Raw genomic sequence first — 23,456 nt, 5'->3', positions numbered from 1 at the left:
ACTCAGTTCAGGCTTTGTGACTGTGAGTCCGTGACGGACAGTGACTCTCGCCGGTCAGTGGCATCCGGTGGGCGGCCCGCCCGCCCGCCCCCCCCGGGCCGGGCCGCCGGGCAGTCACGGTGACCCAGTACGCGGGCCTTTACTCAAAGTTAAGTTAAAAATCAGTACGAGGACAATCAGGAGAGTCGAGGAGGCTTGACCCTGACCGTGACTGTCACTGTCGCGGGCCTGGCCAGGCGCGGGTCCGACCCGGTGACCGGCACGGCGCCGCACTCAGGCTGTGCGCCGAGCGCTCGGCGGGGAGTCTGAGGCCGGGCTAGCCAGTGACCGGACCCGTGACCGCTGAGGCTCAGAGTCAGGCACCGTCCGAGTCCGTGACGGTGCACAGGCTGACCGTCCGACCCGGACCGCCCGGCGGGCGCGGGCCCGGGGGCTCGGCCGGGCTGCATCATTGTGACCGATGACTCGAGTCCGATCGCCCTCCAGGCTCGGAAGCCTTCACCGGATGATTCGGGCCGGGCCGATCCGATCCGATGATCGGCCCACTGCAAACTTGAACTGAAAATCAGATCGAATCGTAGAACTAAACTGATTTAAACCTACCACTAAGGGTTGTGCCCCATTACAGGTTATTTTGAACCCCATCACCGCCCAAACACGCCAAGTGTCTGAGTACCCCTCATTTTGAGGTTATTAGTACCGGTTTGGAATACCATCCCAATGCTCCTACCCCTTCATCGCCGTACAGAGATATATTATGTATTTATAAATTAGTCAAATACCTGTGGTCTCTCAAAGATTTGATACAATATATATAAAATAAATATAAGAATATCGAACTGTACCACATTTAAAAACTATTTATAGTTGATTTCATACACTATTTTGTACCAACACCCTCGCAAGTGGGTATTAATGCATTTTAAATGTATATCTGTTGTAATCTCCGACAACGGAGGCCGTGCCATGGCAGGACTTCCAGTTTCTATGAAGCTGCTCTCCCTCTCCCTCTCCTCCCTCCTCCTCCTCCTCCTCATTTCCTCCTCAAGCTCGGCTCCAGCACCCAAGACGTGTTCTACTGGTGTTGAGGAGGAGGCTGGCGACCAGGTGAACATAGACATACAGCAGTCCTAGTTTATTGCAAGTTTTTCCAATCTGTTTTCATCGATCTGCATGTGTTGTATCAGCTTGTGTAAACTCAGATGTCATGTAATTCATTCTGATATTATTTCTTGAAGCCGGTGGATGGAGCTCACAATGCCAGACTTGGCTTTGAGTTCATGAAGCATGCTTCGCAAGACCCTTCCCTGATGGCCGATGCCATGAAGGACATGCAGGACCCTGAGACGATGCAGAAAGTGCAGGAGATGATGCAAGATCCCAACTTCCGTGAGACTGACTGGAAGACGAGTGACAGGCCATGACATGTTGCTTGCAGGCGCGGAAGTGGAGAGGATGAAGGCTCAGATGATGAAGGACCCATCGATGCGCAGGCACATGGAGATGATGAAGAACAACCCCGAGTACATGCAGCAGATGGGAGAGAGGGTGAGGCCTCTTCACTCTCCTGATCCTCCTCACCTCCTTACCACAGGCGATGAACAAGATGAAGCAAGCCGGCATCGATCCCAATAGCATGGGCGGTATGGGAGGAATGGGAGGAATGGGCGGCATGGGCGGCGGTAGGACTGGCAATCGTTTTGCTTGAAGTGCCTCCGTGTACAATAAAGAAGAAGAAGCGAGCAGGGATATCTGCTGCCCTCGTTCCGTTGTGATAGCCATCAATAGAGGAAGACGCGATGATTCTGTCTTGTCACACAATCGACTACAACGATGGTCATTCCGATGATGAGGTGGCTTTAGTTTAATAGAATCATTCAAGGAACTCCTGGCGTCTGAGGCAGAGGAGTTTGAGGCAGAGGAGTTTGAGGCAAACTGAGACTTCCTCCGCCCTGCATCTCGAGTTACTCGCAGACGTCAAAACCATCACACGTCACAACCTGCTGCTGGTTGGCGTTGAACTCATTGGGATCGATGGACTTGCCATCTGGTGATATCAGATCTTGCCACACTGCGGAGAGCGAACTCTTCCGACGCAATGTGTTTGTCAGGTCGGAGAATCTGCAATGATCTATCAGCCTCAGGGGGCAGCAAAGCAAACTTGACCTCCTCTCCCATTGTTCCCCTTGGCCGGTAGCATAGAACATGCGTCGGGCTCGTATTAACCATGACCTGCAACTTGTTCACAAGCATCGGGCAAACAAGCTCAGCCGACCTCATGGTGGTCTTGGTCTGTGAGTTGACAACATTTTGTTGGCAGTGCTTGAACCATGTCTCCACGTTCTGCATAGCATGTCAGGAAGGAGAATGTCAAACAACTACATCAAACCTGTTCATACAACGGCAAAATCTTTGAAGACAGTGTCGGACACAAGAACTAGACCACGATTAGTTGTGTTTCACACATGATATCCATTCTTGTACTAACCTCCATCACAGAATCTGCGGCTTCCCCATTGCTCACGATCTATCAAGTTAATTGTCAGTGTAATTTCACTGATTTGAAAGTGCTTACCTGTTCTAACCAAGGCCAGATGGCATCTATAATGCCGTTGGGTTGCTTTATCACGTCTGTCCCTAGTGCTTCCAAACCATTCTGGCCTTGAGTCAAATGAAGAACCAAGATGTAGAAAAGCCAAACCTTTACAGCATTTACAGCGGCGTTCACATCCTCTTCAGCTACAGAAGCCAATATTGCCGCAGCCTGCAACAAGTAAATCGGATGGAACGTCATAGCAATGAAACTAACCCTCGAATGCAGCCCGTCTCTGACAAGCACTTCGAATCTGACTTCTAGTTTGAATCGTGAATCATTCAGTGCAAGGGATTGGAGCTGTTGTTGTCTCAGAGAGAACTTCTGAGGAGAAGACAATCGTTGCAAGGCTTGCAAATGATTCCAACTTGGCTCCCACCACATTTGAAGCTCTGCCAGTTGCAAGGCGGAGTTGCTGTCCCCAGATTTTTCAGCGGCATCAATGAAACTTTGCAAATTGCAAGGTCTGTAGTTCCTGGTATTTTCAAATTGCGCGTAAGGGAGTTCTTGGGCTTCTGGCGCACCGATGGAACTTGCCGTAATTGCCATCTTGATTGCAGCAGAGACATCAGATGACTGCAGATACGCTGTCGCGACCTGCAGTTGGGCCGTGGGCTCAAGACTCTCGATTTGTATCTGCTTGAGCGCGCTGGCGAACGGCTGCATTCCTACTTTAGGAGTAAGTTCTTGGAGGGCCCACAGTAAGGCCTCTTGGTTCCGGTTGCCAGCAACAAGAACCACAGATGCGGCTCCGCAGTAGTCACCCAGCCTGTAGAACAGCTTCGCGCAGTTCAAGGCCAACACCGGCATAGCGACCGCACACAAGGCAGCTGCTCTTTCCACCGTGTATGTCGCAGCCGAGTAGAGCGATCCCAGAGGGGCTTCAGAGAGAGGCTGGCTCAAGTGTGTCACGAGATCCTCCGACACTTGCCTCGCCCATTCCTCCGCGTCTCTCCGGGCAGGTTCGATAACTCCACCTCCCCCGTTGTTGGAGGGGTTGGAATTCCGTTGCTGCCACTCTGATTGACTCAAGTGCCCGGTGAGATGCTCCAATATCCACTGCACGTATGGCATTCGATTCTGTATGAGCTGCTCTGGAGGACAGTCTCTTTCGTAGTCTCCAAAAGCGCAATACATCGCTAATCTGACTGCCGTGTCGCTTTGATTGCATGAAGCAAGCTCTGCGCATACTGGCACGCACTTCCCCCCACACGCTAGAGCACTCTGTCTGAACACCATCGGAAGAACATCTCCATGCCTTCCAGCCCTCGCCATGTACGCCAGCGATTTTGCCACATGTCCATGAAAGATTGCATAGTGATAAGCCTCTTTCCACCTTTGCGCCCTCTCGAGCACATGCAACCTCGCTCTTTGTAGCGTCGGAGCTTCGCGTTGTGACAAGTCTGTACATTGTCCTTCAAGAATGGCGACTACAACAGGATGCGTCCATCCCCGCTCGCATGCGCTAACAGCATGCGTTAAAGGAACGTGGGAGATTTGCGGGGTACCACCAGCCACTTCCTTTGCTGCAAGCTTAGACAAACGTTTCAAGCGATTTGCCATCACAGCCAACGCCTGAGGAGGAACACTCCTCGTTGATGTGTGCACGATTGCAAGAACCCAGTATTTCTCTAGTTGCTCGATGATAGCTTTGTAGGCCGCGTATGTTCCCTTACACCACTTGTGCTTGGCGTCCTGTGCTGCACCAGGGCGCCATGTGTTGATGACAATAGCAGATGTGATGCCATCAAGAACTGCAAGAGTTGTTCGGGGGCCTTTTGGGCCCGATAGATGTCCAACAATCGCCTTCATGGCACTGGAGGCTACATCTGTCACATGCTGGAACGAGTGATTGATCGTATCTCCTGGCCCCGGGTCCCCATCGCGGTAACGGTGGAAAGCAAGCAAGCCGTTGACGCACCACCTGCACACGAACAAAGTGAGTTCTAGAAATAGAAGCTTACAAACATGCCTTTGTGCCTCTACTTGCGCTGCTTCATCACAGCCTAGTGCTTGCAGCAACGGACTGTTCGACAACATTTCAGCCCTTGTAAATTCTCTCAAAGCCCTCCAGTATGGGTCCTTGTCATGAGCATGACAGTGTCCAACCTTGAGCCAACCTTTACAATCTGAAGCTTTAACGTCGCATACGTAACAAAAGCAGTTCGGGCAAAACATCTCGTTGTTCCCCCCTTCCTCCTTTCCAACACGTTCTTTTGTCGATCGAAAAGGTCTATTTACACAATGCGCTCTCGCGTGGGGAAGGTCTGAACTGAATGTACCAGTGCTTCCAACGATCACCAGATCATCTTCATCGGCTTCTTGGGACCCATTCATCATGTCAGATTTCACCGGTCTTTGAGGAGCGTTGTTTCCAGAACCACCACCCGCGTTGGAGTTGTTCTGATTCGCCTGGGCGGATTGAGACGGCAATACCTGAGAGTTGTTCATCTGCTGCTGCTGCTGTGACTGAGCATCAGCTGAGTGAGGCGGCATGGGAGATTGAGAATGAGTTCCAGCCATAGGCACAGCATTGCTTTGCATTTGTAGACCTTGAAAGACGCCTTGCATTGCCATGGGTGAAGCAAGCTGTGGCGGCATTGGGCTGAAAGCATGTGAGTATCCCGGATGATGAAGGAATCACAAGTACCTTCCCGCGGTTGCAAGCATACCACTTGACTGCCTGCTGGGAGGATGTGGATGCATCATTCCTGATGGCTGTTGTTGCTGTTGTTGCTGCTGTTGATGTTGCAACATCTGTTGCTGCTGCTGCTGCGAGGATTGTTGCATTTGCTGTTGAAGAGCTTGTTGCTGCTGGTTGTGCTGGGTTGCTCCAACCGACGGACTCGCAGCCTGCTGTTGCTGTTGCTGCTGCAAGGCCTGATTCTGTGACCAAGTTGCCATCGGATTGTTTGGACCCGAACCTGTCATGGACCCTCCTCTAGACAGGGGCACACCAGCCCCAGACATGCTCGAAGAAGAATGCGAGCTAGCCATGGATTGCGACATATTCGATGACCTTGCCAAGGACGCTAACTCCTGCTGCGCAGCAACGAGGTATTGATGTGCGGATTCTAAAGCTAGATTTGGCATGTGAGATTGTAGTTGCATAACGGTTTCTTGCGGGCAGATTCTCCTACAAAAGGGTTAAAAGAAAATACTTGAATCTCCTAAATCCACCTGGCAGTATTTAGTAGAGACGAACAGCGTTGCAATGCTTCCACAAGTCTCGACTAGAAAGTGCTTCAGGCACAACAGACTGAGAGAGAAACTACAGTACCTGACAGCTTTGAAGCCGCGCACCCACACTCTGAAACGATGCCGATGACATCTGTCCACTGCCCTGACTAAAGCCAAAATCAGGATCAAACATGACTAGCGTACACGTACGCTTGCAGCTGCTGCTGAGGGCCTTGAGGGCTGGGCTGAACACTTGGAGATGCCTGCTGCGGTGCCGCTTGCTGTGGAGATTGTATAGAGTGTGAAGGGCTTGGTTGACCTTGTCCAGCAGAGCCCTGCTGATTCAAGAAAAATTAAGAACTCAAACTATGAATCCAGCTGCAAGTTGTTCTCTCTGCAGACACTCACCATCGCTTGAAATCTTTGTTGCTGTATCTATGTGCATATCTCAGTATTGACAAAACGAAATGAACATGACACAAGTTATCACCTGTGCGCTTGTTGGTTGTCCAATCGAATCTCTTGAGTATCCTTGCATCTAATTCCAGATCAATTTGATTGCACTCACAAGCAAATCTCACCGATTGAGGATGTTGTTGAGATTGCTGATATTCCCAGAAAGAAGAAAAGGATGAAAGTCATACATTTACAGCAGAGCACTTCTTCAAAGAATGAACAAGACTCAACAAATACCTGTTGCATATGCTGTGCGTGCGGAGACATATTTTGCTGAGGATATTGCCCTCCATGAGCTTAAATCAACGTCATTTCAGAACAAGACATCAAGATTCGGGTCACACACCTGCATGCTGAGGGCTCATAGCCGCCATATTCTGTGAAGAATGGGATCTTTGCATAGCATACGGAGCACGCTGCATGCCAGCATGCTGTAGAAATTTGGATTTAGGAACAAAAACAAAAATCCGATGGAACAGAGTGCAGCAATAAACAAGAAGACGCACCTGTTGCTGCTGCTGCTGCTGCTGCTGCTGGTGTTGCTGCTGCTGCTGCTGCTGCTGCAACTGAGAATGAGAATGCTGTTGCTGAAGCTGCAATTATGTTTAGAACAATCAACAAAAAGGAACGAGGTCAAATTCTACCTGCGATTGAGCATGTGGATGTACTTGTCCCCCAACCTGAAAGTCTATAAGAACAATGCAGGTACTTCATTTGAAAATTGATGTTTCATACTTGACCCGGAAACGATTGCCCTTGCCCGGGAGATGGATATCCCATCTGTGACATCAGCAATTTAATGCTAATCTTCGATTCTTGCAGTCATCACCTGCATGTGTCCAGATTGGTTGTGTGGCATCATCGATCCTTGCACCATTCCACCTTTCGACATGCAATCAAGGACGTATCTCACTCCCAGATAAATTACACTACCTTGATTCATCCCACCAGCACCCATAACATTCGGGTTCAAAGCACCAGGAGGCATGTTTACTTGCTGTGAGAGACCTGCCTGTGCCATGCCCGGCTGCGACATGCCCGGCTGCGACATACTTGGATGGGGCATCCCTCCCTGTGCAAGGTTTGCATGCGGCATCCCTGCTTGAACTAAATTTGCTTGGGAAATATTCCCTTGCGACATTCCAGGACTCATTCCAGAGGGCATTCCCATTTGAGACATTCCGGATCCTTGAATGGCATTCGGCATCATGTTGCTGCCTACAGCTCCTGGAGGTAGCCCTCCATGAGACATCATTGCTTGTGAGATGGCAGACTGAGGCATAGAAGCCGCAGGCATACCAGCCATGGACATGCCATCGGGAATGCTTGGGCCTGAGGCCGATTGCATTCCTGGCCCCATATGAGCAGCAAGATTCGATGATGAGCTTCCCCGACTCGGAGGACCTCCGTATGAGGACCATCCGCTCGGCATGGAGCCTTGCATGTGCTGTTGCGCCTGTTGCACATGCTGCTGCTGGATGTGTGCCTGCTGCTGTGCCTGTTGCTGCTGCACCATCTGATGATGAAGCTGTTGCTGCTGGATTTGTATCAGGTTACTTTCTAACATAACACATATCAATCGCATGCTACCTGTTTCCCAGAGACTTGCATTCTTGCATGACCACTACCTTGATCGCCAGATGTGTCCATCTGAGGGTGAGACGCGCCATTCTGACCATCATCTAATGACGAATTCAGGGGAGTTGACGGATTTCCACTACTTCGACGCTTGTTTGCTCCACTTGACGACGATGTCCTGGCTCCTGTAGGCGGTCGTCCCGAGGCAGAGCCCTGTCGGACAAGCTGAGGTGGTGAAACGACGGTCTCAGTTTGAGCTGGAGGACCGCTTGTTGGAGGTCTAGCTGGCCCACTAGTAGGAAGTTGTTCACCGCCCCACAAGAGAGATTCTGGGGTTTCAAGAGAGTCGAATTCCCCTTTCGACCCCGAGAAGTCGGAGGGTGCAGGACCCAGGTTCAAGAAGCTGTCCGAGGCTAGCTCGCCATCTTGCCCCCCAGATTCTAGCCCATCACCGAACAGCTCATTTAGAAACATTGAGTTCGAATCAAGATCCATGACTCCTTCGTCCATGGTCACAACGAAGAGGGTGAAGGGGTTGGCTAATCAACGAAAGGCTTGTTCGAAAGGCTTGTACCGAAACAAACCTCCTAGAATCTCAGGGTAAGGTATCGGAGCTCTCAAAATGGTCAGCTTCAAACCAAGTAAGGTAAAATCGAATCGCAAACAAATATTAGAGGCAAAGCTCAGGCCTACACTCCATTCGGTGTTGGTAAATTCAAAGTAACAAGGTATGGATCAACAAGTGTCCGTATCAAGCTAAATGATAGATGAATCTTCAATGAGCCCCTTTTTTGATGAATAGTTGATCAAGATGAAACGTCATTCAGGAGAATTGTTCATCGTGCCGCATGTTCTTTCAACTGTGCCCACTTCGAATCACTTCCCAACTGCCTGTGCATCAGCACCAACTCTCTGGTTTCGAAAGAACGTCAATCACCCGCCCTGCCTCCAGGAGAAGCTTGAAAGAGCAAGCGACAGGTGAAAGGAGGAATCAGAACAGGTGCTCCGATCGTCCTGTCGATCCCCTCCCCTCCTCCTTGTCGTCCTCTCCGCCGACAATGGCGCGCTGACTCCTTCTCTCCCCCGTCGTGTCTCCAGACCCTCAACTTCTGTTTCAAATGACCCCCAGGTGAACCTATTATTTGTATGGTATTGTTATTTAATTAACAATGATCTGTACCAGCATCTCATATTCTTATGACCCACCCCTTCCAGAGTATTCAATTCCTCACCGCCCCGCCCCCTCCACCCCCTCTGTGCGCTCCACCCCCGTCTGCTCCCTCTGTCTGATCTCATCCCTTACTTCCAATAATTCCAGTACCCCTACCTATTCCCTTGATCACCCCACATCCCCACCGGTCTCACCACCCCCTTTTCGGTAGTTCAACCCGTCTGACGTCCATGAATCATCCAGAGTACCCACCCTTTCTAATTCAAACAAGAGTCTTCTAGAATGACCCCTCCTTACACTACCCTTATACACAATTACCCCACCCCCCGCACCTACTTTACTGGTTCGATTTAAAAGATTTGTAGAAAGGCCTCTCTGTCAGAAGGTAGTACGGGAGACAGCGGTATCTCATTTAGCTTAACAGTAATAATTAAGGTACAAACCACGCAATAGTACCAAGATATGTAAAATATTCTAGGGAGTAAACTGCGTAGTGGCTCCATCAGTGGTACCAAGGTATTCAGAACTTATATAAAAAAATCTTTAAATATATTTTTTTCATTGGTATAATTATCATTCATGGTACTTTCAGCTGATACATAATAAAATAATATTACAAAATATGATTTCAAGTCTATAATCTTTATACATTTGAGTACCGGCTGATTCAAAATTTTGTCAGTGCGACAAGTACCCGTAGGGTGGTTGGGGTATAGGGGGTAGGATAAAGGAGGGGTCCTCAATAGCCCATTCGACGAGATACGTGAGGGTGTTATCGAGGTACCAGGGGTACTTAAAGCCGTACTCATAGTAAATTTAATAATGTACTTCTGGGGTTACAGGCTCGTTGAGGGCACGGGGGGATGGGGGGTAGGGGTCAGGACCCGGAGGGGGTGAGGGTACGGCACAAGGATGGTCGAGAGAGAGACAAGACCCCTGTTTGCTCAAAGGGGTCGAATTACCCTTCGGAGTAGGGGTGAATCTTAGACAAAGAGGGGGTGGGGGTTATCTGAGTGAACGACCTGCTTGAACACGCTGAAGGGGGCGGATGATGGGCGTCCCGGCTCAGTGACGGCGACCCGGCCCGGGCCCAGGCCAGGGACCGGGCCCTGCCTTGAGTACTGAGATTTTCTGAGGCGGACCGTTCTCTTTCGTCAGCAGTAGAGGAGAATCCTGTCTTGTGATTTCAAATTATTCCTAGGAAAAGTTCAACTTACAAGAGGGATTCAGCAACCTCTTTTCAAAAGTGTCTGAGCATGCTCACGGCGAGCTACGGGGCTTGTGAACAGGGCGAGCACTTTCAAGGGGGAGAGGACGAGAGAGGGAGGAGGAGGGAGGGAGGGAGGGAGGGAGGAAGAAGGAGGGAGGGAGTGAGCAGGACGTGGGGAAGAAGAGAGAGTTAGAGAGCTGAGAGTGCAGAGGGAGGAGGGAGGAAACAAAAGCTGCAAGGCAGGACCCGAGGAGAGGTAGAGGGGAGGAAGAGGCACCGAACTAGACGCAGTACCAGAACTTGTCCCCGCCAGACTCGGACCGACCCACCCTGTTCGTTCAGATCAAGCACGATGTCCGATCCAGCAGAAATTCATGCTACCAACAGCTCATGCGAGACTCCTTCTGGTTGTGCGAGCGAGGGAAAGCAAGGGCTACGTCAACGTAAATGTAGGAAGGTGTTGTCCTCTCCAGTCGGCCTGAAGCCTGGCATCGATTACACCATCACAGACTGCCAGGGGCGGTGGGGTTACATGGTGAGCGAGGGTTCCCACATCTTCCGGGGATACCGCCTCGGCCTCTCGTTCTGGCAGTGCATCCGGTCCATGTTTCAGCTGCACAATGAGACGATCAATGTCTGGTCGCACCTGCTGGGAAGCATCCTCTTTGTGTGCCTCCTCTTCTACGTGAAGGACATGCCTGCTTTCGAACGACCTAAGAGGATGGTTCGCAGTGTAGTGCAGAGCATGCCGATCGGAGGCAGCAATGCCAGCGCTTTCTGTAGTGCTAACTGCTCGAACCAGACTAACTTTACTGGCTTGTCTCCTGAGAAGTATGCCTTCAGCATGGCTCAGAGACATTTCGCGGCCGCCAAGGATATCTTGAAGCATGCAGAATTCAAGCTGCCAGGCCTCGAGCGCTGGCGGGAGATTGTACAGGCGAATACCAAGGAGATGGGACGCAACATGGCGGAAGAAGCACATGCAGCGCAGCTTCTTGTGCAAGAGAAGCTTGAGAATGCCATGCACAACCTTGATAAGTCGCTTGAGACCATCAGGCACGAGCTCTCTCAGCTGGGCTCCGTCTCCATGGAAGGCTGCGTGATGTGCTGGGCAGATCTAGTGCGAAGACTTGCCAGCGTGAAGCAGAAGCTGCAGGATCAGGTCTCCTCCATCACAACCAGCATGGGCCACATCGATGATCACAACAGCCTCGTCTGGGGCCTGAGCCCCTCCGAGTGGGCAGAGTACACAGCTTCTGAAGTGTCTTCAGTCACTACTGCTCTGAACAACGGGATATCGGCAGCGAAGAGGTAAGAAAGTGTCGATGCTGCTATGGCATTTCACGAAAGATGGCAGGGCGCTGATACACGCATCTGTGAACATCCAAGGAGAAATGGTGCACGAGATGCAGAAAGTCCGAGAAGTGATCAACCAAGATTTCTTCCATCGATTCAAGATCAACGGAGAGACGTTAAACTCTCAGGCGATCGTTGAAAGATGGCCAATTGTCATTTTCTTGCTCTCTGCTTTCACATGTCTTCTCACGAGGTATGCTGAGCATGCCGGTAAACTAGTGCTTACGAGGTTCCAGTGCTTCGTATCACCTTTTCAACTGCCACAGCTTGACTCTAGCGAATGTTCTCTTGTTTCTGGATTATGCTGGGTAAGCACTGGATCTCCTGGTACTGACAAGATGTCTTGATACTGATCTTCTTTCCGTCTGCCAGCATCTCGATCTTGATCGGAGGTTCTTTCGTTCCTCCCATCTTCTATGGGTTCTATTGCGATGTGTCGCTTCGAAACATGTACCTGGTGTGCCGACGATGTTGTTACAGTTAGACAGACTGATGCTCTGGCAGGCGATCATCGCAGTGTTTTCAATATCTTCTGCAGGAATTGGAATCTACAGGTTTGTATCATACAACATGTCTTGTTGCCTGTCAAACCTCGGCTACTTGTGACTTGTCGCGTCAGCGGGTTGAAACCATCGCCCTCCTCATGCCTCATGCGGGTGCTGGTCTACAGGTCTGGTTGCTCCTCAGACAGCTCTCCTGCCCCTCACCTTCACTGTCAGTGGAAACGCTCTTTTCGCTGTGGTCCCGTGCGGTCATCTCCTGCTCCGGTGGGCGGAGGAAGGGAACGAGACAGGAGGCAACTGACATGCGAACGCAGCTACCTCCACGGCGAGCCATGCTGGACGCCAGGCCTCGTCTACATCTCGGCTATGATTGGCATCTACGCTCTCGGGAGTGTGATTTACTACTACCGATTCCCCGAGCGCTACTGGCCAGGTCCATGCTCCTTCCTCTCGTAGCCCCATCTGATCCCAATGGATGCAGGCAAGTTTGATATCGTCTTCAGCTCCCATCAGCTCTGGCACATCGTAAGCTCTGCAAGCTCTGACGCTGCTGGGAGCGACTGACGAACTTTGACCCGCAGCTTGTGCTCTCAGCTGCTTTCTTGCACTTCTTTTGTGTGGTGGGACATTTCCATTGGAGGACCGACCAGCTGTGCACCTCCTACTTGTGAAGGGAATTTTGGTAAAGGAAAATTAAGATGTCGACCTTCACTTGCATGTCCAACGCGACCACAGCCGATGTGCCTTGATTTGCATCTAGAACTCCTTGGCTAGTCGCTCCATCCCCTCGAAGTTGTACACTCCTTTCTCGCTCTTGCTCTCCAGGCCCTTCAAGATGGCCTTGGACAGCGTGGACACTTGAACCTGGGAGGAAGCGTAAGAGAGGAGGAAGAGAGGAGGAGGCGATACAGGTTTGTCGACGAAAGGAAGGCCCAGCCTATTCCCGAAGGTGAAGGCAGCGACAGGCAGGAGCGCTCTGACCGGCAGACGTCACCACAGGAAGAGCAGGCTCATGAGTTTCACCCCGGCCTGTCCCAAGTCCAGATGAGGCTTGGACGGACGATGATCGGTTTCAGCCTAGCCCAGAATGAGAGAGGAAGAAGACAGAAGCGAGAAAGCAGGAGGAGGAGGAGGAGGAGGAGGAGGAGGAGCAGAGTGTCTCACAATCCTCCTGCCCCATAGACATCGATGAGTTCGGACTCCACAGCTCGCTTGGCTATGAGGTATCGTCGCAGCCAGTCAAGCTGCCGCGCGTCATGTTGGTCGCAGACTCGCTTCCTCTTACCGGCGTTCCTTCGAACGACTTGTCGAACGTCCATCTCACCTCTGCTGCTGAGACAAACGCGAAAGGAATCGGGTCCGAGGACGCCGAGGAAGAGGAAGCGGCGGCCTCCATGGCATTGAAGGCTGTCTAGGCTTCCCCTTCACAGGACAGAACAAGAGCTCGAGCAAACTCCCTCACCTGCCTCGTGATCTCATCGTACGTCGACCCAGCTCGAGGAACAGATCCTGATCCCGACGCCTGCCATGCTCGACCCTAACTTGACTGACCTCCCCTCCTCTCCTCCTTTCTCACGTATTTGTTGAGCTCGGTTTCGAAGAGCATCCCGATCGCATGCACCACAGCGGTGAAGCCTCCTTCCTCCATCACCTTCTCTATCTGCATGCAACAGGTCATGGTACTCGCAACAGCATCAAGATGCACACGTCGGCCTTCTTCGTCGCGTCTCCCTTCCTCCATGCGATCTTGCTGGCTGCGCCAGACCTGCTTGCTCCCGTGGGTTCCCCTCTCCTGCTCAGGGCAACGACCTGCCATGGCGCATCGAGGTCAGCAAGACGTCCGACCCTCAGAATTTCTCACTTCGTATCCTCTCTCGATCGCGAGCTGAGCTACGTTGGAGCCTACGAAGCCTGTCCCCCCCAGCACCAGGATCTTACCCTTCTTGGCCGAGGAGGACGAAGCTTGCGAGGCCGAGGAGGCCATCCTCGGGCAGGAGGAGGAGAACATGCGGGAGGCTGTGGTGGGAGCGGAGCTGGTGAAAGCTGTCGCTCCTCTCACCATCGTCATGGTCGCCATCACCGTCATGATCCGTCTTAGCATCGCGTTAGATGTCCCGGCGAGAAGGTACAAACGATCTGCGCCTTCTCTACCACACTTGGACTATATCAAAGTTACTGCCTTTATTTTAAGTCTATAGGATACCATGAGGCTGGCTTGGAATATCCCAACCATTTCGCCCCCCGATCCTGCTCCTGCTCCTGCTCCTGCTTGTCCTCCTCGCTCCTCTCCTCCTCTTCGAACCTCAGCGTCCTTCCCTGCGAGGACCCATGCTGTTCGCTCCAGCTCCATGCTTCTCGCGGGCTAGCTGGAGCAGAGCATCTGTCGGTCGAGCAGGGGTGCGAGGGATTCTGCGAGCTGAGACGCCAGTCTCGCGTCTTAGTCCTGCCGGATCGCTGGAAGACGTCAGAGGAGCATGGCGAAGGAGGACGCTGCTGTCTCGCTTCCTCCTCATCCTCCTATCTTACTGGACAACCAAACAAGGTAACACTGACGCTTCCTGCTCTCCATTAAACTTATGTCCTAGCAGATTGCCAGGCTGATCCCTGGGGACAGGACGGGAGGTACGAAGCTCGAGTGACGCTCTCCCGTGCTAAATGTTGATCATCTCAGTCTTGTTCGCATCCCCCTGCAGGTTTGCGATGACAGCTACTGCATCTTCTTCAACATCAACGATGCAGGCCCCTTCCGTGCTGTGGTGCCTGAGCAGCGATTGTCTTGCGCTGCCTGTGACGTGCCGGTGTCAGGTCGATACAGGATCTCCATTCTTCACTGTTGCCGGTTCATGCACGCAGGTAGCAACATGAGCATGAGGCCTTGCCTCGCTGACTCGCCAGCAGCGCTGGGGATGCTATAAGGGTCAGGGGAGCGACAGCGGGTTGGCGCCGACCTACGAGGTGTGCATGGTCTACACTGCTTCATTCTTGAGCCAATCTGTCATCAAGGTCTATGCAGCCAAGGAAGGAGAGGTCGTCTGGAAGACGGAAAGTTTCTGCCGATTTGTCCTTCTCCTTCTCGACCATCCCGCCCTCCCACCTCCCTTCCCCCTACTGATTACCCTCCCCCGTTCCCTCGATCTTGTTTATTTCTCTTCTCCTTCCGAACTTGTTTGTTCCCTTTCTGACTTTCTTTTGCAGGCAAGAATATCCTTCCTCAATGCGACAGGTCCAGGAGCAGCGTTTGCTGGTGAGCAGCAGTTGCTTTGTCAGATTATTCTTGTCCCCTTCCTGTACCTCCCCCGTTCCCCTCCTCTCCCTCCTCTCTCAACCTGCCCTCCCTCAAATCGCAGGAGCTGTCCGAGGTGTCCGGGGCGGGATCCCGCTGGTCTTCGGCGTGCTGAGCGACGTGCTGGTCGCCCGGCCCGGGGGAGTTTTCTTGGGGCTCATCAAGGTGAATTTCATGTCCCTCCCGTGAGCTGACGGTTGAGGGCAGGAGCGGGAGGACGATATCCGGCCCACGTTCCTGGGACAAACTGACTTCACTTCCATGTAGACAAGGGGAGGGAGGGAGGGAGGGAGGGAGGCAGGGAGGCAGGGAGGCAGGGAGGCAGGGAGGCAGGGAGGCAGGGAGGCAGGGAGGGAGGGAGGCAGGGAGGCAGGGAGGGAGGGAGGGATGACAAGCGCTACAGGCAGATCGATCTCTCTACCTCCAAGAGTCTGGTCCTCTCGACGAGGCCACTCATTGCGCGTGGGTAATGGGCAACGTGAAGTGACTGTGGGGTGAAGGGGGATGACAAGGTTGCAGCAGCCATTCTCTCATTCAACTGCAAGATCTGCGTGTGTTCGGAGATCCTGTGCAGCATTACGCTTGTGAAGAGACTTGCTCTACGGTTCTCTGTCATGAACGAGCCTGGCAGGCCTGGCAAACTCGATGACTGTCAACGGATACAAACTTGACTTTGGTCGATGGCTGTGTGCTGATCATACTGTCCCTGACGCATCACAGGCGATGACCCTGTATACACGATAGTTGACACGTGAGAGAACAAGTGTATCCTCTCAAGCTTCTGAAATGCCCGTAGCGGAACAACAGGGCTGACAATGTCGAGGGAGGTGAGCGGGAGAAGTTGGCGGCAGCACGAGCTCAGTGGAGTTTCAGCTCTACGAGGAGATATTGTTCCTGTATGCAAGCAAGAAGATCAGCAGGTATACATGGGAGAGGCGAGGCATGCGTTTGATCGCTGCGCGACAGCAAGGCTCGCCTGTGGAAGAAAGTCTCAGTGAGCCTGGAGGGCACGGAGGGAGGAGTGGAGATCGAGGTACAAGCGTGTCAGTATCTCTCGCGTGTCCCTCACCCATCACTACCAGGCTCGCAACCCCATCACCACACCCGTCGACATCCCATGGCCCAAGTTTCGATGTGAGAGCTCTCCTTGCCCGATGACCCCACTGAAGCTGTTGGAACAGCCCGGCTGCTCGTGCTCGGGCTGTCCTTCATCGAGGTGACCCTTCCTCTTCGATGCCATGTGGCTCAACGAGACTTGGCAGGGGACTACCATCACTTTGGATCTGAAGCAGGGATACATGAGCATTGTGGACAAACGGCAGACAACAAGACTGCAGCCAGATATGCCGAAAACAATTTAAATAATAAAACAAAAGATTCTCCATGAGAACAAGATATTTTACATCTATCAATAATGTTCAGTCCGACACCCCCGCCTTCTACCAAATATTCAAGAGAATCTTGAGAAGCTGGGAGTTGCAGTTAGGGTACTCAGCCGCCTCAGTCTTGGCATCACAATCATTGCGACCAAAATCATGAGGAGAAGGTGAATGACGCTCGGCCTCTTCAACTTCAAGCTCAAGAACTTTCACAGTTGAATGCTTCTCCTTTGCATTGGACTTCTCGAACGTTCGTTGACTTGATAAATCAACTATGAGACTCTGCTGTGCGCGGGAGCACGAGCGCATCTCGGGACGGAGCCAGCCGTCTCCCCCCCAGAAACCGAGCAGATGGAGGCCTTAGGAGCTCAGTCAGTCTCGATCACTCTTGTTCTCCTGCTACGCTGATTGTTTCTTGCTCCTGTTCTTGTGCTTGTATTCTGATCCGACGGCTCGTCGATGCCCTACAGAGTTGTTGCTGTTCCTCTCTATGCGCCTTCCCTGTGGTAAAACTTCGATCTGCAGATAGTCTTTACAAAATCTTTACTACCACACGTGTTCATTGATGACATGCACGGCTTAGATATTTACAAATGAAGATGATATGATGCTATTTTTAAAATTCACTTGGTACTCATGGCCTCAATATATGCTCGTTATTATATGTCGATTATAGATTCAATTGTCAGCATAAAAAATAATTGTTTTGATAATGGCGTGATCTGCTCGAGTTTTGAGGATCTTTTGAGAAAATCTTTCCGATCTTAGGTCGCTTTTAGGCAGGTATTGCACGCCATATTTCATTGGAATAGCAATGTCATCGAGGTCCGGAACCAGGACTTGTTCAATCATGCTGCACCCCTGCACCGAGGTCTGTAATTGGGGTGGTATCATCCTGATATCCAGCCAAGAGGTCAGCTCAATGTCTGTCTGTGACGGACAATTTGAAAAGAAGTCTTTTCAATTTCTTTGGAGCAAGTGTCGACAACCCACCCCACGTGCTCGGGTGATTTCGACCCTTTGGGTACCCTACCCCGTCTACCCTATCACAGGACCTGGTATTAGAAGAGGTGGGTATCAACCCACCCTTTTCCATCCAGTTGAATACCTAGTATATAAATCCTTGTTGGCACCAGAGCAGCATCTCCCAAGCCGTGGTGGCGCAGTTGGTAGTCGCGTTGGTCTCATAATCCAAAGGTCATGGGTTCGATCCCCATCCGCGGCAATGAGCAAAAACGTTGGGAGCTACCTTTTTGGCCATGTATAGGAGACATTCGTGTGCTACCGTGCCATCCAGCTAGCTGCAGGGCCACCCCTGACCTCCCCCCGGCCTCCCACCCCACATATAGAGGAAGATGGACGTTTGGCAATCCTATGTGTACCCTACCCCCATGGATACTACCCGATATCCTACTATAGGACCCCTGCTCACAATGTAAGCACCATACCCCCACCCCCCATTGCATGAGAGATCCTTAGACCAACACCACCGGTACTTCTTTTTGTATGCGAGGCCGGGATTCCGTTCCCCTGCCCTGAAGTGTGTATGTACCCCCTTCATGCTGGTAAAAGAGACGGGTACATTCGAAATTCACGTCGCCACCACCCTTGTGAGTACGAACCCCACCCCCCAGCTTTGCCTCTTTCGCCACCACTCCTTTCATGATATGTTCATGATCTGCCCGTTGATGCGACCCCGCGGCGGACGCAGGCGCAATGGGGGAAGGGAGCGGGAAGAGACAAGCGAGAATGTTGCAAGGGGAGTAGCGCAGAGGAAGACAGCACATGATGAGAGGAGTGGAGGGCTGACCTGCCTTTTCAAGAGGAGATGCTTCACCGTTTAGTTCCCGGCATTGTGAATTCAAGGAGGTGTAAGGAAGATGCGCGGGTGAGGGGTGCGTAGCAGGAGCTTCAGTTTGTGGGTGTTGTCTGTGTATCAGAGAATGACAGATAGAGAGGTTAGGGACCATTCCCCTTCTGCGCTGTTGCTGTCTTGTTCAAATCGTAATCGTAGACACTGACATCGTTGGGAGGTGTAAATAGCCAGCTCAGCCGTGATGGAGTTCTGTCGAGTTCTGCATCAGCACGCAAGTCTGTATTGATGTCAGCACAACAGTTCAGAAGTGGATCGGCTTGACAGGCAACATCTCTGTGCACCTGCAGCGTGCATGGTGAGGGCCGGGGCAAGAACAGCTGTCTGAATGAATTTGCTGGAACACCTTTGCGGCGACTTTTGAACGACAGGTTGAATTTTGTAACAATCAGGAGCTTGCATAAATTGAAGATTCCTGGTAATAGCTGGGCTCGGATTGTTGTAATAATATGAATCGTTTCAACGGGGCGAGGTTTTGTGTCGAGAAGCTGAGACACGACCTCGGGATCCTCTTCGTCGTACTGGCTCTTGTGAGCTCAGCAATGGGTTGTCAAGATGTCCGAGCTGACGTTTCTGGGTCAAACACGATTCGCTGCATTCATAATACTGTTGAAAGACTCACGTGTAAGCACAATGACAATCATATCAGAAGATCCACAGTTGGCCGGGTTCCTAGCAACAGCCTGGGTCTTCCACCTTCGAGGATGCATGATGAATCAGGCAAAACGCGGTTGTGTATGCAAGTTCGAGGAGGCGGACAAGAGGAGCTTCCCAAGGCTAACATCGACAGCCAGCTTCAGAGTTTCATGCAGCAGGTCACGGGGGCCGCCGACCTGGTACTGCAACCTGTACTGAAGAAGCCTTCACCTCCTCCTCAGCGATCGACTGGTTCGAGGATGCGGACTACAGCAGCATCAAAGCTTCTCAGACGAGCCAGTGAAGAAATCCTTGCAGCACTGGACAGCTTTGAGAGCAGACTGGAGAGGCTGAAGATGTGGAACGTGCAGTTCAAGCGATTGACTCGGGTGGAGTTTGGAGACGCTCTTTATATCGTTGGCAACGTAGAGGCTCTGGGAGACGGCAACCCCAACAAAGCCATCAGGATGAAACACATGGGTTCAGACTTGTGGAGTGTGACAGTGCCGAACATTCCTGATGGCGCCAGGTACCGATATCTCATTAAGAAGGACGATCACTCGCAAGGCGATCACAAGGCTTCTGAAATCAGATACACCACCGACTACTTCTTTGAGCTTTCCTCGATCATTGAAGATGCTAAGCTGGAGGAAGGGTTTCTGGTGGAAGACGACACCGTGCAGCTTGTTCGATTCAAGGTAGCACGAGAGAAAGCGGAGAAGATCTTTGTAGTTGGATCCATCCCCGCGCTGGGCAAGTGGGACAAGACCAAGGCAGTGGAGCTGATTCGGAGCAAGGGAAACACCTTCGAGGCCATCGTTGCAATCCCGAGCGATGTGGTCGGAGAGTTCGAGTACAAGTTCTTCGAATATCCTTCAGGGCAGTACGAATCTGGTCCGAACCGAAAGAGCGACGCGCACCTGGTGGAACCGCAGAGAGAGTTTGATCCGAAAACAGGATCCCTTGGGCTGACCAGAGTGGTAGACCTAGAAAGCATCTGGGAAGGTCTGCTCCTGCGCTTCCTGATCTATCATCCCCTGCAAGACCCTTCTTCGGTCCTAGCATGCTCTGGATCCATGCAGGCTCTCGGTGGTTGGCTGGGAGCTCCCAGGAAGATGGGACTTGGCAATGAGCGGACGCTGCTGACAGGAGTGAAGGGCCGCTGCTGGGAGATGACGTTTCCAGCCCCAGCACAGGACTCGGTCAACGTGCAGTATCGCTACTGCATCATCGATGGGAAGAAGGGGACGGCGGTGTTCGAGCGCGAGCCTAACCGAGCTCTGCACCGCGTTCCTGGGGCTCAGAGCGCCCTTGGGTGAGTCATCCTCCCTCTGCTTCCACTCGCCTGACAAGCTCCGTCACTCTGACGATCTTCTGACCTTGATCGCAGAGTCAAGTACGCCACGCTCGGGCTGGGGCAGCAGGTGACAGGCAAGAATCAAGGATTCCGACAGCGAGAGTGGCAAGTCTACGACGGCAACTTCGTTCCGCCGCATCTGTCCTTTGATGATGTTCCTCCCTGCCTGGCGATCGGCCCCTATCCGCAGAGCAAAGGAGATGTGCAGACGATGGTGGAGGCAGGAGTGACGGGGGTGCTGAATGTCCAGACGGACGGTGACCACCAGAGGAGGATGGTGAACTGGAACAGCATGGAGAAGTACTACCACGAGGCAGGGATTCATGCTATCCGTGTTCCCATCGAGGATTTCAACGGAGAGGAGCTCGCAAGACTCGTCAAGGAAGGAGCGAAAGCTGTCGACCAACTTGTCCACCGTGCCAAGGTGAGGTCTGACGACTCCATGCACCGCGTGTTGACGTGGCGAGCAGAGCGAGGGGAAGCAGCCCAAGGTCTACATTCACTGCACTGCTGGGATGGGCAGGTGAGATGCGACGAGGACTTGGACGCGATAAGGTTGCGAGTGACGCGAGTGACAGAGCGCCTGCTGTCGCCTGCGTCTACCTCGTGTGCAGGCACGGCTTCAGCCTCCAAGACGCTCTCGCTCACGGTAAGGAGGAACGGAAGGAGGAGGAAGGAGAGGAAGAGGAAGTTCAAGAGAAGGAGGAAGGGAAGGAGGAGGGGATGAGACCGGCAAGGGGATGGGCAAGGAAACCACAATGACAGGTCTGCTGATCTCTCATGCAGTCAAGAAGCATCGGCCGGTCTCGGCTCCAAACTGGCACGCGATGGAGCAGGTAAGACGGTCCAAGTGACTTGAACGAGCTCATATGAGCATGCAGGCATTGAGGAGCGGAGGTTTCTAGGGATTTGCCGGATCTAAATGTCGTTCCTCTCCCTCCCTCCCCCCCAATCCCTAAGTCTCTGACTCGATTCTTACCTCATGCGCCATCTGCTGTCTCGCAGGCATGTCGTTGGTTTTCTCACAAACGAATCCTTTAAGTTCTTGTCATCGTATATGCCCTTCCTTCCAACTTCCCTCCCCCATATCGCCGTCAAGTCCCACGAGCCCTGCAACAGCGAATCACATGGAGCAGCAGCAGCAGCGGATGCACAAGGAGGAGGTAGGGGTCCCTCACAGTGTGATGCGATATCGCATTTCCTCTCCGTTGGTTCGCCTTCCCATCTCCAGCGTGACCTGCGTCAGCGTCAGCAGCAGCAGCAGCAGGGGAACAGCTGTTTTCCTCTGATCCTTCCGCTCCCTCCAGCGCCTGCAGCAGAGTGTCCAGCTCCACTTCGTCCTGTTCGACCCCGTCGACCTTGAAGACGATGTCGCCCGCATGCATCATGCCGCAGTCGGCGGCGACGGTGCCGGGGATGAGGCTGAGGATGGAGAAGAAGCGGCCGCTCCTGGAAGGATTGAAGACAATCCCAGGAACAGACGCTAGCGACGCTCCTGTTCTCGCTGCTGCTGATGCAGCTGGTGCTGCTGGTCCGTCACCAAGATGTACCTTGGAGGACAGCTGCTGCTGGAGCTGTGGTGGGATGAGCGTTGGAGGTGAGAGGGAAAAGCAGAAGAGAGGAGGCGGTCTCGTATACCTGCTCGATGGTTGGGTAGTCGATGGTCCTTGTAGCAACCTGAGACAAGATAAAGATGATCGGCAGGAGCAGGAGCAGGAGCAGGAGCAGGAGCAGGAGCAGGAGCAGGAGGAGGAGGAGGAGGAGGAGGAGGAGGAGGAGGAGGAGGAGAGAAGACACAGGAGCAGGAGCAGAACACAGAAGGCTTCACCTCGCTGGCGATGAAAATCGACTGCCCTTGACCTGACCTGCTTGACAAGTTGAATGGAAGGACGAGGAAACATAAGACAAGTCTGCCAAGATGGGAAAGCAGGGCAGAGCAGGGCAGAGGAGAGGACAGAGCTAAGGACGTGGGAGAAGAGAAGAAGGTGGTGGAGGAGGAGGACGTTTGACCTCAGCTGGGGATGGATGTCACGCATGTGATCCCTGTAAGGCTCCAGCTTCTTCTTCATCTCCTCGTTGTAGGCCAGCAGCATCGAGATCTCACTGGCTCAGACCTCAACGTCACTGGCAACTTCACAAGGAATCCTGGGGAGGATTGTCCTCCAGGAGGACACTACACCTCCTCTGCCATTAGTTGGTCTGCGCGTGAACACGAGTGCTTCTGAATTCACTACTTTTCCCCACTCTCCCCTGCTCCTCCTGCTCCTACTCCTGCTCCTACTCCTGCTTCTGCACCTGCTTCTGCACCTGCACCTGCACCTGCACCTGCACCTGCTCCTCCTGCTCCTGCTCCTCCTCGTCCACAACCTTGTCAGAGATTTCTTGGTTGCGACGAAGTCTTGCAGCAGCTTCTCGTGATCCTTCACTATCAGGTCGTACTTGCTCACTATCCCTTGATATGCAGAGTTCAAAGAAGCGTTCTCCGCTGCGAGAGCCTGTCATATCACCACCATCATTAACGCCAACCTCCACTTCCTCGATCATCATCATCATCATTATCAGCAGCAGCAGCAGCAGCAGCAGCAATATCGGCAGCAGCAGCAGCAGGAAAGGAGGGAGGGCAGGTGCAGGAAAGGAGGGAGGGCAGGTGCAGGAGCAGCCTCCTCTCCGTGATCTCTCACTTCCAGTTGTATCATCTTGTCAACATTCTGTTGCTGCATAGACTCCAGCATTCTTGACTTGTCGAAGTTTTGCTGTGTTAACGATCATCTCAGTGTGTTCACCAACTTCTTCTTCATCATCATCATCTCCATCTCCATCATCTCCATCGTCGTCATCATCATCATCTCCATCATCCCCATCATTATAATCATCTCCATCA

The 23,456-nt window shown here is 52.5% G+C and overlaps 9 protein-coding genes and 1 non-coding gene across 10 annotated transcripts; 5 read left to right on the top strand and 5 right to left on the bottom strand.

Annotated features, from left to right (window-relative positions):
- The first annotated feature begins 978 nt into the window (after positions 1 to 978).
- On the top strand, positions 979 to 1,743 carry GUITHDRAFT_166809 (hypothetical protein). Its single transcript, XM_005818819.1, has 4 exons — positions 979 to 1,107; positions 1,239 to 1,389; positions 1,439 to 1,548; positions 1,595 to 1,743. The coding sequence occupies exons 1-4, from the start codon at positions 988 to 990 to the stop codon at positions 1,706 to 1,708; spliced, it is 495 nt and encodes a 164-aa protein (XP_005818876.1). The 5' UTR covers positions 979 to 987; the 3' UTR covers positions 1,709 to 1,743.
- Positions 1,744 to 4,651: 2,908 nt separating this feature from the next.
- GUITHDRAFT_82731 (hypothetical protein) lies at positions 4,652 to 4,930 on the bottom strand (the record flags this gene model as incomplete). The annotated part of the gene is made up of 1 exon (XM_005818818.1): positions 4,652 to 4,930. A coding segment is annotated over one exon (279 nt), but the record flags the coding sequence as incomplete, so codon positions are not given.
- An 853-nt stretch (positions 4,931 to 5,783) lies between these two features.
- Positions 5,784 to 8,317, bottom strand: GUITHDRAFT_148996 (hypothetical protein; the record flags this gene model as incomplete). Its single annotated transcript, XM_005818817.1, has 10 exons — positions 5,784 to 5,826; positions 5,874 to 5,940; positions 5,984 to 6,108; positions 6,182 to 6,208; positions 6,264 to 6,311; positions 6,355 to 6,378; positions 6,467 to 6,525; positions 6,874 to 6,909; positions 7,059 to 7,763; positions 7,820 to 8,317. 10 exons carry the CDS (start codon positions 8,315 to 8,317, stop codon positions 5,784 to 5,786), a joined length of 1,632 nt encoding a protein of 543 aa, XP_005818874.1.
- Positions 8,318 to 10,540: 2,223 nt separating this feature from the next.
- GUITHDRAFT_121917 (hypothetical protein) lies at positions 10,541 to 12,611 on the top strand (the record flags this gene model as incomplete). The annotated part of the gene is made up of 9 exons (XM_005818816.1): positions 10,541 to 11,499; positions 11,546 to 11,737; positions 11,781 to 11,852; positions 11,917 to 12,001; positions 12,049 to 12,098; positions 12,164 to 12,214; positions 12,264 to 12,311; positions 12,362 to 12,480; positions 12,529 to 12,611. The coding sequence occupies 9 exons, from the start codon at positions 10,541 to 10,543 to the stop codon at positions 12,609 to 12,611; spliced, it is 1,659 nt and encodes a 552-aa protein (XP_005818873.1).
- Positions 12,612 to 12,803: 192 nt separating this feature from the next.
- GUITHDRAFT_82733 (hypothetical protein) lies at positions 12,804 to 14,031 on the bottom strand (the record flags this gene model as incomplete). The annotated part of the gene is made up of 9 exons (XM_005818815.1): positions 12,804 to 12,911; positions 12,957 to 13,023; positions 13,071 to 13,124; positions 13,212 to 13,291; positions 13,333 to 13,458; positions 13,510 to 13,569; positions 13,624 to 13,707; positions 13,755 to 13,856; positions 13,909 to 14,031. 9 exons carry the CDS (start codon positions 14,029 to 14,031, stop codon positions 12,804 to 12,806), a joined length of 804 nt encoding a protein of 267 aa, XP_005818872.1.
- A 344-nt stretch (positions 14,032 to 14,375) lies between these two features.
- Positions 14,376 to 16,691, top strand: GUITHDRAFT_121915 (hypothetical protein; the record flags this gene model as incomplete). Its single annotated transcript, XM_005818814.1, has 18 exons — positions 14,376 to 14,589; positions 14,636 to 14,669; positions 14,719 to 14,803; positions 14,853 to 14,900; positions 14,946 to 15,074; positions 15,243 to 15,291; positions 15,395 to 15,495; positions 15,538 to 15,593; positions 15,734 to 15,796; positions 15,853 to 15,914; positions 15,962 to 16,006; positions 16,051 to 16,081; positions 16,127 to 16,157; positions 16,204 to 16,250; positions 16,297 to 16,363; positions 16,413 to 16,464; positions 16,512 to 16,546; positions 16,593 to 16,691. 18 exons carry the CDS (start codon positions 14,376 to 14,378, stop codon positions 16,689 to 16,691), a joined length of 1,248 nt encoding a protein of 415 aa, XP_005818871.1.
- On the bottom strand, positions 16,674 to 17,106 carry GUITHDRAFT_156465 (hypothetical protein). The gene has a single exon (XM_005818813.1). It carries the CDS (start codon positions 17,016 to 17,018, stop codon positions 16,770 to 16,772), a length of 249 nt encoding a protein of 82 aa, XP_005818870.1. The 5' UTR covers positions 17,019 to 17,106; the 3' UTR covers positions 16,674 to 16,769.
- A 754-nt stretch (positions 17,107 to 17,860) lies between these two features.
- GUITHDRAFT_t120 lies at positions 17,861 to 17,934 on the top strand. The gene has a single exon. It is a non-coding gene; the product is annotated as a tRNA-Met (tRNA).
- Positions 17,935 to 19,286: 1,352 nt separating this feature from the next.
- Positions 19,287 to 21,480, top strand: GUITHDRAFT_121914 (hypothetical protein; the record flags this gene model as incomplete). Its single annotated transcript, XM_005818812.1, has 6 exons — positions 19,287 to 20,533; positions 20,609 to 20,999; positions 21,046 to 21,098; positions 21,154 to 21,224; positions 21,362 to 21,411; positions 21,457 to 21,480. 6 exons carry the CDS (start codon positions 19,287 to 19,289, stop codon positions 21,478 to 21,480), a joined length of 1,836 nt encoding a protein of 611 aa, XP_005818869.1.
- A 70-nt stretch (positions 21,481 to 21,550) lies between these two features.
- On the bottom strand, positions 21,551 to 23,328 carry GUITHDRAFT_121913 (hypothetical protein; the record flags this gene model as incomplete). Its single annotated transcript, XM_005818811.1, has 5 exons — positions 21,551 to 21,685; positions 21,754 to 22,024; positions 22,586 to 22,678; positions 22,943 to 23,070; positions 23,257 to 23,328. Coding segments are annotated over 5 exons (699 nt in total), but the record flags the coding sequence as incomplete, so codon positions are not given.
- Between the last annotated feature and the right edge of the window lie 128 nt (positions 23,329 to 23,456).

This window comes from Guillardia theta, assembly GCF_000315625.1.
Source record: "Guillardia theta CCMP2712 unplaced genomic scaffold GUITHscaffold_265, whole genome shotgun sequence".
Lineage (NCBI taxonomy): Eukaryota > Cryptophyceae > Pyrenomonadales > Geminigeraceae > Guillardia > Guillardia theta.
This window is presented reverse-complemented; position numbering and strand designations above follow the sequence as displayed.

What these genes read in the sequence shown, in the direction of transcription:
- GUITHDRAFT_166809 (XM_005818819.1), top strand. Translation starts at nt 988, where the DNA reads ATGAAGCTGCTCTCCCTCTCCCTCTCCTCCCTCCTCCTCCTCCTCCTC. An exon ending in AGGAGGAGGCTGGCGACCAG is followed by an intron (nt 1,108 to 1,238) that starts GTGAACATAGAC and finishes TATTTCTTGAAG; the next exon opens with CCGGTGGATGGAGCTCACAA. An exon ending in TGCAGCAGATGGGAGAGAGG is followed by an intron (nt 1,549 to 1,594) that starts GTGAGGCCTCTT and finishes TCCTTACCACAG; the next exon opens with GCGATGAACAAGATGAAGCA.
- GUITHDRAFT_156465 (XM_005818813.1), bottom strand. Translation starts at nt 17,018, where the DNA reads ATGCGCTCGTGCTCCCGCGCACAGCAGAGTCTCATAGTTGATTTATCA.